Source organism: Raphanus sativus, chromosome 2 (genome assembly GCF_000801105.2).
Source record: "Raphanus sativus cultivar WK10039 chromosome 2, ASM80110v3, whole genome shotgun sequence".
Classification (NCBI taxonomy): Eukaryota; Viridiplantae; Streptophyta; class Magnoliopsida; order Brassicales; family Brassicaceae; genus Raphanus; species Raphanus sativus.
Genome location: NC_079512.1, coordinates 36,018,419 through 36,028,558, shown reverse-complemented (window position 1 = coordinate 36,028,558; position 10,140 = coordinate 36,018,419). Strand labels below are relative to the sequence as shown.

The following is a 10,140-nucleotide window of genomic DNA, read 5'->3' as shown; positions in this document are numbered from 1 at the left end:
AAAAAAAAATCTATGGGCTTTACGCATTAAGTTTCCAAAAGCAACCGAACAAGCAAAACATGTGGGAAAAGGGCAGCAAATCTTCTTTTTTTTCAATGAAAGGGCAGCAAATCTTTGTCGGAGGCTCGGAGCGTATATTCTTCTGCGCTTTCCCATTCCTCATATGGTCGACATGATTCTTCCACGTTCTCTAAATTTTCTACTTCTTTACGGGCTTATAAATTTTCTACTTTGTATATGAGCAACTGAGCATTGCAATACATAAATAAACTATAAAATATATGTTGTTTATAAGTAAATGGAATTGTCCGAGTGTTTTAGTACCGTTGAACAAGTGCTTGAAAAAACAAGTGCTTTATACGTTTTAGAACAGTGTACTTAGTTGAATTTGTTGAACCAAACAGAAAACAAGAGCTTAATAATTTAACATGATTGCCAAAAAAACAAGAGCCTAGTTTGGATTCACTTCATATTTGGGCTTTGAAGGATGACCTATCGGGCTTAAATACCCTGCAAAACCCAAAACATTTTTTAAAAATGTTAAATTTTTTTTAAAAAAAATTAAATTAGATTTAAAAAAGTTAAATTAGATTAAAAAAAAAAAGTTACAAAGGCTCTGACTCTGGTTGAACCCAAAACATTTGAACACACAGAAGATACAAAACAAAACATATGTTATCATGATAATTGATTGGTCAATAGCATCATGGGCCAAACGGTTTGATAGGTCCAAATTAATAGAGGAAAGGAAACACATCGTTCATGCAGAACACACACTCCCTCCTTTTTATTGCTATTCTATCGTACTTTGCTTCTATTCCTCTGGAATTTAAGTGTTTTTACCTACCTCTCTTCAAACTTTCAAAGCTTGTTGGTTAGAGAGCATTCATTTCGCAGAAACCAAAAGAGTAAATCTCAGCTACTTAAGATGTCTTTGGCTATGGATAAAGCCCTTATGGCTCTCTCGCTAGAGGAAGAAGACAAGCCGTTCGACATGCCTAACCTACCGGATTTCAGCTCAGCTCAAGATAACGTTCTCAGCATTGTTGGAAGAATCCTAAACCCGGACTACCAGAAGATACCGGGTCTGATTCTCACTATGCCCAGAAAATGGCAGAAGGAAGGAAGAGTCAGGGGCGTGGCTCTTTCACAAGAGAAATTTCAGTTCTTTTTTCAGAACGAACATGATCTGAATGATGTGCTCGAGAAGGGAGTTCAAACGTACAACGAATGGGCTCTGGTTCTCGAAAGGTGGGTTGAGAATCCACCAGAAGAATTTCTGCAATACATACCCATATGGGTCCAAATCAGAGGGATTCCGATGAACCACTTCACTAAAAAGGCGTTAACTGCTCTGGGAGACTTGGTGGGGAAGACAAAGTTTGTTGCTTTCGACCCGTCGAAACCTATTACACAGGACTACATCAGAGCTCTTGTGCTTTTCAACGTTGCTCATCCGTTGCGAAAGACAAAGGTTATCAACCTTCCTGAAGGTGGCTCCACGGTCATCCGATACTCTTATGAAAAGGTTCAGAAGAGGTGTTTCACTTGTCAATGTCTGAACCATGAACAAGACAAATGTCCTATTACAGTTAAGAAGCGACAGGAGCAATCCGCAGCAAGAAGAGCCAACTTAGCGGCTCACCAGGACCCAAAGGGGCTCGTCTTGGCTAAGGGAGATCCTCTCTTTGGTGTCTTGGAGGAACATCAGGTGGGCATTGATCCACTCTCAGGAAGGCCAAAGATTGCTAAGGAAGTTCTCGATGAGATGAGGAACTATCTCCGAACTGCTTCTAACTTGGAGCTTTCAGTCAGAGAGGAGAGGGTCAAATCTTCGGTTAAGGAGGTGGAAATGGATCCGGTGGCTCAGAGAACCGTTCTTAGGTTGGAACCGGCTCCTATTCTGATCACTGATTTGAACAAGGGGAAGGGCCCGGTTTTTGATTATGAGGAAAATCAAGTTCCTAGAGATTCCTTTGATCTCAACAAGAACCCACCAAAGTTAATGGCAGCGTCGATGAAAGCTAGCAGGAGCCACCAGACTCGCTCAGATCCTCTGCTCATCAAATACTCTGCTGATGAAGAAAGTGAGGCTAGCTTTGAGTCTATTTTCTCTGTCCCTCCTACGGTTTTTAAACCGGGTACTTCGGTGCCTGGTGTTACCGGGATGGGCAAAACTCGTACAGCTGTGAGAAAGCGACCAGGAAAGACTGCCAGAAACGCTGGTGCGCGCAAGACGTCATCGGAGGGGAAGACACTAGAGTTTTCTCAGAGGGATGGCAAGCAGCAGATTGGCAACAAGAGAAGGGCAGTGGAGATTCAAGAGGAGGAATGCATCACAACAACTCAGGCTAAATGCCTTAAGGTGATCCCACATGAGGGATCGCCCAAGTCTCAATGAGCATCATGAGCTGGAATTGTCAAGGTTTGGGGCGGCCTCAAGGCTTGACAATTCAACGTCTGCGGGAGATGCGTCAAAAGTATTTTCCGGAGATTCTGTTTTTAATGGAAACGAAAAATTGTAGGGATGTTGTTGTTGATCTTCAAGTTTGGTTAGGGTATGATAATGTTTTCACTGTGGAACCGTTAGGTCTCAGTGGTGGTTTGGCAATATTTTGGAAGAAAAATGTAAATATGGCGGTTAAGTATGCGGATAAAAATCTTGTTGATTTGCTGGTGCAATTTGGAGATTTTACTTTCTTTCTTTCTTGCATCTATGGAGAACCCTCGGTGGATGGAAGAAGCCATGTGTGGGAAAGGCTCAATCGGTTTGGTGTATCTAGAAAAGAGCCTTGGTGTCTTGTAGGAGATTTCAATGAAATTCTCAGCAATGATGAGAAGTCTGGTGGTCCTCTTCGGCCAGCGTCCTCATTTCAGCATTTTGCGGACATGTTGAGCAATTGTGGGATGGAGGAACTTTCTGGCAGAGGAGATAAGTTTACGTGGGGAGGTATGAGATGGAAAAAATGGATTCAATGCTGTTTGGACAGGGCCTTTGGGAATAAAGCCTGGTTCGAAACATTTCCGGGCTCAAATCAGAATTTTCTAGCAAAAAGAGGTTCGGATCACAGGCCCGTTTTGGTTAAATTTATGGATGTGCATGAGCAGTACAAGGGTCAATTCCGCTTCGACAAAAGGCTGCTACACCATCCTAATGTGAAAAAAGAGATTGCTCTGGTTTGGAAAGATGGGAGAAGTGGCCAGCGACACGATTTATCTCAGAAAATTCGGCGCTGCAGGAGAGCAATAAGTCACTGGAAGAAAGACAGGATTTTTAATGCCAAAGACAAGATCAACTTACTCGAGCAGAGGCTGGAATGGCTACAATCAAGATCATATCCATGCTGGCACCGAATTAGAGAAACAAAGTATGATCTGATTCGTGCGTATAAAGAGGAGGAAAGTCATTGGAAACAGAAAAGTAGGGATAGATGGTTGCAGAAAGGTGATCGCAATTCCAAATTTTTTCATGCCTCGGTCAAATCCAACAGAACAAGGAGGAATCTGATCAAACTAAAAAACAAAAGGGGGATCGAACAGTGGTCAGATGCAGCTAAGGGAGAGGTGGCGATTGAGTATTTCTCTGAGCTTTTTAAGTCATCGAACCCTTCATCTTTCCAACCGGTCTTCAGGAACATGGTGCCTAAAGTTTCAGATCAGATGAATCAGTCTCTCTCGAGTCCAATTACCAAAGAGGAAGTCAGAGATGCCATTTTCTCGATCAAACCGGAGAGTGCTCCGGGTCCTGATGGTATGACGGGGTTGTTCTTCCGAAGTTATTGGGATGTGATAGGGGATCAGGTGACTAAGGAGATTCAGGAAGTCTTTGACACTGGTGTCCTCCCAAAAGATTGGAATTACACCCACATTTGTCTACTGCCTAAAGTTCTGGCTCCGGAAGAAATGACTGATCTCCGTCCGATAAGTCTGTGTTCGGTTCTCTATAAGGTTGTCGCTAAGATTCTTGTCACGAGACTGCAGCCGCTTTTGGGTTCTATTGTCTCGATTAATCAGTCGGCTTTTGTCAGTGAGCGCTTGATCTCCGACAACATTATCATAGCTCACGAGGCGGTCCATGCTCTGAAGGTGCACCCTATCATAGCAGATGAATATATGGCCGTGAAAACGGACATGTCGAAGGCTTATGATAGGGTGGAATGGAGTTACATAAGGAGCCTTCTACTTGCATTGGGGTTCTGTGCTAAGGTGGTGGAGTGGGTCATGATGTGCATCACATCGGTTACCTTCTCGGTGCTTGTTAATGATCAACCATTTGGACTAATCACGCCGCAAAGAGGTATTAGGCAAGGAGATCCGCTTTCGCCTTTCCTTTTTGTTCTGTGCACGGAAGGACTGTCTCATTTGTTGAATTTAGCGGAACAATCGGATCTGCTTCATGGTTTGAGCTTCGCGGAAAATGGACCGGCTATTCACCATTTACTTTTCGCGGATGATAGCCTCTTCATGTGCAGAGCGACAGTTGCTGAGGCTACGGTGCTGAATAAAATCTTGAGATTTTATGGCAAAGCTACTGGTCAAACCATTAATTTGCAGAAATCCTCGATCTCCTTTGGAATAGGGGTGGAAGAAACGGAGAGATTACACATTCAGCAAGTTCTCAATGTGTGGAATGAAGGAGGAGCTAGCAAATATTTAGGATTGCCGGAGTGTTTCTCGGGTTCGAAAATTAAATTGTTTTCTTATCTAAAAGAGAACACACAAGGAAGAGTGGATGGATGGTATATGAGGAAGTTGGCTCAGTCTGGAAAAGAAGTCCTTCTCAAATCAGTGATCACTGCCCTACCAGTTTTTGCCATGTCATGTTTTCGACTTCCGAAGACTGTGATTAAAAACATTACCAGCATCATGGCAAATTATTGGTGGAGCTCGGACACTCACATCAGAAAGATTCATTGGGTTTCATGGGATAGAATGTGTCTCCCCAAACACCTTGGTGGAATGGGATTTACTGATTTGGAGTGTTTTAATCAAGCCTTACTTGCGAAACAAGCATGGAAGCTCCTAGCCTTCCCCAACAGTCTATTATCTACTTTCCTCAAGTCTAGATATTTTCAGCAGGGAGACTTCCTATCAGCGCCATTAGGTGAAAGACCTTCTTTTGCTTGGAGAAGCCTACTTTTCGGCAGAGATTTGCTTCAGAAAGGCCTCTTTCGCAGGGTAGGGAATGGTAACAACACCAATATTTGGCTTGACAGGTGGGTGGATGACCCGGTTGAAGGTTTGCGGGCTCCTTGGGTTAAAAACATAACATTTGATGTTAATTTGAAGGTTTCTGCTCTTATAGACATGCCTTTGAGAAACTGGGATTTGCGGGTTTTGAATGAACTATTTGTTCCTGGTGATGTGAGGCTTATAACTAGTACCCCTCCTGCTGTTGATCGTGAGGATTTTTGGGTATGGAGATTTAACAGAACGGGTGACTTTTCTGTCAAATCGGCTTACTGGTTGGCATCATCAACTAAGGACTCTCTCTGTGCTACTGAAGCCAAGACTCAACCATCCTTGTGCCCTCTGAAAATGCAAGCATGGAAACTTTGCACTGCCCCGAAGATTAAGGTCTTTATATGGAAATGCTTGAGTCAGGCGTTACCGGTTGCGGAACTTTTGATTGAGAGAGGCATAAAGGTGGATGTGAGATGCCAAATCTGTGGTCTAGAAGGTGAATCTATCAATCACATCCTCTTCAGTTGTACCATAGCTAGACAGGTCTGGGCTCTCTCTGGTATCCCTCATCCTCGCAATGGTTTTAGTGAAACATCTCTGTTTTCTAATATTAATTGCTTATTGGAGTTGTCGGCAAAGCATGGGCGTCAGGTGTTCTTTAGCAGGCTTTGGCCATGGATTTTATGGGGGCTATGGAAAAACAGAAATCATTTGATCTTTGAAGGTGATGATTTCTCAGGCCCAGAAGTTATAGCAAAAGCGATTGCAGATGCGGAGGAATGGGTGATGGCGCAGAGGATTGAGGAAGAGTTCGAAAATTTGGAAGCTTCTGCACCTATCAAGGTCGTTCAGAAATGGAAACCCCCTCAATCTCATTGGGTCATGTGTAACATAGCAGTTCACTGGGTTAAGGATGCTATCGTTACGGGCGGAGCTTGGGTGCTGCGTGATGAAAAAGGTATGGTCTTATGCCATAGTCGTCGTACCTTCAGTCGATTCAGGTCTAGGGAACAGGCGAACCTAGCCATTGCTTTATGGGCGGTTGAAAGTATGAGAAGTCAAAAGGTCGATAGAGTGATCTTTGCGGGGAACTTTTCGGAGTTATTTGGTGCTGTTAACAGGCCCTCAGCTTGGCCATCTTTTGTGCAGCTAGGAGACAGTTTCCGCAAAGAAGTAGAAGAGATTAGGGAGTGGAAAGTGGTGGTGTGTAATGAAAACTCTAATAGAGGGGCGTCGATCATCGCTCAAAGTGTCATTAAATGTGGTTTCTCTCAATCGTATGTAGCTGTGGGTCACCCCCAATGGTTACATGATCTCTTTGTTGATGAAAGGAGTTCTCTCTAAGAGTATCTGTCTTCTTTTCTTGTTAAGTCTTTTGCTACTCCTGTTTGTTTGAGGAGGGTGACTCAGGAGGTCTCATTTGCCTTCTTTGGGAGTCTTTTAGTTTTCTTTTAGTGTAATGGTCTTAACGCTTTGATCTCGAATGAATTTATTCAGTGAAAAAAAAAAAAAGAACACACACTCCCTTTCTCTTTTACTGTTTTAAATGTTATACTCGCTCACTTAATAATTGCTTAATCTTAATTGAGGAAATCTTAATCATTCCTCAGTTAAGATATACTATTTAGGGCATGATCGGTGTAACCGCATCAGTTGTGGATTCGATTGCGGGAGTTTTCAGATAATGAGTTGTTACGGTTTTAAGCATTTTTAAAGATTTGTACGACTTGTACAATGGTTAGAAATTTATGTATTTGCGGAACTTTTATGACTGATTAATTATTAAATAAAACAACTGTTAAATAATTGATTAACAATATTTATTTTATATAATTACAAAATATTAAAATTCATAATATTATAACAAATTTAAAACTTATATTTATAAAATTATAGTATAAACCTTTAAATCTATTTGTTTAAAAGTTTTATAATATAAATTAAAATATAATATGAATACATTTTATAATTTCTATTATTTAAAATTTTTATTAAATATTTCAATTTTTTATTTTTATTTTAAGAAAATATTTTACCCTTCCACAATCGCCAGTAACCGCAAACGTTAAATAAAATCAGCTTTTGATTCTAATAAGTTCGAAACAGAACTAATTTATAGTGTTTTCTATGATTATTACAAAACGCCAACAACCACTATTAACATGCAAAAAATTGCATTTGCAAGTAGTAATAACGTATAAACCAGTCATGTTCTTAATTGTATTGACTTATGTACTTAATAGCCTAGGGAAAATCCATATTAAGAGTCTTTCAAAATAATTTCTCAAAAAGCAAAAAAAAAAAGGAAAAATCCATATTAAGAGTCTTTCAAAATAATTTCTCAAAAAGCAAAAAAAAAAAACTTTTTTCAAAGTTTGTTATCTAGAAAATTCTGACATGAATCTTTCCAAATTCTTGAAACATTTTTCAAAAAAGTTATTATTTTTGATCAAAAAGAAATTTATAAGAGATTTTACACGAGAGATTCCAATATGAATGCCCAAATATCAGGTTCTATGAAAGGCACATAATTAACACATTCGCCGAGAGATATGGAAGCTTAAAGAACCAAAATTCCTTTTCCTCTGTTGCGTCAACAATACACATCGAATTAAATAAATAAGAAATTTGTAGACATACATGCAATTCCATCAGCAATATATCTACACACATAGAAAATCAATATACATCCCCCAAAAAAAAAGAAATATATATGTATGTAATGGGTTGAAATTCAGATGGCCTGCTCTTAGAGCAAAGTTCTTGCATAATTGATCAAAGTAAATTTTTAACATCTGCCGTTCAAAAAAAATATTTAACATCTTTTTAGTTCATAAATTTTGCTTTAGGCAAGAAGCAAAACAAGTTATTTAATTTGCTTGATAAATGAAGTATGAAAATCATACATCAAAAATAAAATCAAGAGAGGAAAACAAGAGTGTAAAACGTGATAATGAGTGACAAGGAGATTGAGCCATTCTGCCAATACCACTACACTAATCTTTTTTTATAAAAGAAACAGATCAAATACATACTCATGACGAAATGAATCTGATCAACGACATGGAAGAGTATGGAGACTCATTTTTCTTCTTCCCTAACGAAAATGCTCTTCTTGAAAACCCACCATTGTTGCAGTAATACTCAGTACCCTCCATTGTTTGATTTCTTCTGCTAAGAAAATATAAGATAAGAACAAAAGGAAATCAGATAAAACATTAAGAACTCGATTTTTTTTTCAAGAAAAAGATTAAGAATTCGAATAAGTTAGGAATGGATTTTGGTGAAAATAGAAGAAGAAGAAGAAGAAGAAGAAGAAGAAGAAGAAGAAGAAAATTGGTGTGTGAATCAGAAGATTAGATAATAATACATTATTGCTTCTTCTTGCTTGCTTTTTTCACATTTTGTGGAATTTTCTCATCTTTTTGTTCTTTATTCGTTTCGTATAAGAGAAGCCTCCTTGCAAACCTTCCCTGCATTGTCTCTCTCCCTCTCTCCAAAGTTCTTTGTGTGGGCACTATATACAACTGTCCTAAATACTTCATTTGGTTAAAAAAATTGTAGTTACCTTTTGAAATTAATATCTAAGCAATTAGAAATTCACTTGTATGGTTACGGCTGCATCGGATCAATAAGTGTCAAGTGCATATCACATGTACAACACAAAAAGAAGTTGTGATATGCGCGGCTTAAAAAATATAAGGGCCTTGTGCTATACAATATTTCTTTACCAGTGTTAGTGAAAGGTTTTAAAAATTGGACCCTTAATCTAAAAGAATTTTAAAAATAAAGACCCTGAAATAGTAAGGAAATATTAATAAAAACATGGGATCCGGTGCTCTTGCACCTCTAGCACTACCCTAGAGCAGGCACTGAATATTAGTGATACAAATTTTTGTGAATGTGATTTAATATGTTTCACGCGATTGTATCGTTTGAAGTTCAACTGCAACAAACAGGCATGCATTACGTACCATTCAAAACATCGTTATTAGAAGGCATACATGACATAGGAATGAGATTAGGGGGCAATATGTTACATGCCTAATCAGAGATTTTGGAAACTTATTTGTTTTCTCAATAAAACAATGAAAAATAACATAGTTTACAGAAATAAAAGCTAGTTGATGCTTATTTTCTTTTTCATCTGAATAATTCATTCGCCACAAAGGTTAAACTTACCATCAGTTGATGCTAGTTAAAGCTTATAAGTACGGTTTCTTTTGTCATATTTTAGGTATTTACGTTTTAGGTTCATTTATATAAATTGTGATAGTAAAAAAATTGTGATACTAGATTGATTAGCAAACCGATATGGACACTTACAAGATTGATATAATATAAGCTTTAGGGATTGTCTGACCAAAAACATGTGCTCCTAGTCGATGCTACATTTTATCGAGACTGCCAACAGGTCCACCACCAAACACTATACACTTTCCCAAATACCCATGATATACAAAAAAACATATCTATGTACTAGTTCAACCGAGCGGGAATTAAAAATTTGGCGTAGGTGTTGTTTATGTTTTTAGTCGAGAAAGATCTAACGGTATAAAAGAGTTACACGTGTAGGGAATGGTAAGAGTAAAGCTGAAAAGAGCAGAGACAGAGAGGTAAAATGACTTGTGACTTGTGAGGTGAAATGACAGAGGAAAGGGAAAAAACAAGAAAAGGAGTTACCAATGAGACAGAATGTCTGAGGAAACGTCGGCTTCCCTCTGTCCATTGTAACACTGTTTTCAGCTCTCAAAAACCTTTTATGTAAATTTGTTTCATAAAAATTCAAACAAAAATAATTGGATCTGCATGGAATGGTGGGATTGAGTAAACCATCAAATATGATATAGTCTTTTAAGTTTTTTTTTTTTTTGGTTTAATCTTGTTTTTTAAGTTCAAAATAATGAAACTAATTTATCTGTTAATCATAAGAGTGACATGTTGGCGAAGTTGAAT

At 38.7% G+C, this 10,140-nt stretch overlaps 1 protein-coding gene and 1 long non-coding RNA gene across 2 annotated transcripts; one reads left to right on the top strand and one right to left on the bottom strand.

The window, feature by feature from the left end:
* The first annotated feature begins 928 nt into the window (after positions 1-928).
* Positions 929-2,401, top strand: LOC130508719 (uncharacterized). The gene has a single exon (XM_057004365.1). It carries the CDS (start codon positions 929-931, stop codon positions 2,399-2,401), a length of 1,473 nt encoding a protein of 490 aa, XP_056860345.1.
* Positions 2,402-8,050: 5,649 nt separating this feature from the next.
* On the bottom strand, positions 8,051-8,678 carry LOC130508453 (uncharacterized). The gene is made up of 2 exons (XR_008942893.1): positions 8,555-8,678; positions 8,051-8,358 (listed from the first exon to the last, which is right to left on the bottom strand). It is a non-coding gene; the product is annotated as an uncharacterized LOC130508453 (long non-coding RNA).
* Positions 8,679-10,140: the final 1,462 nt, after the last annotated feature.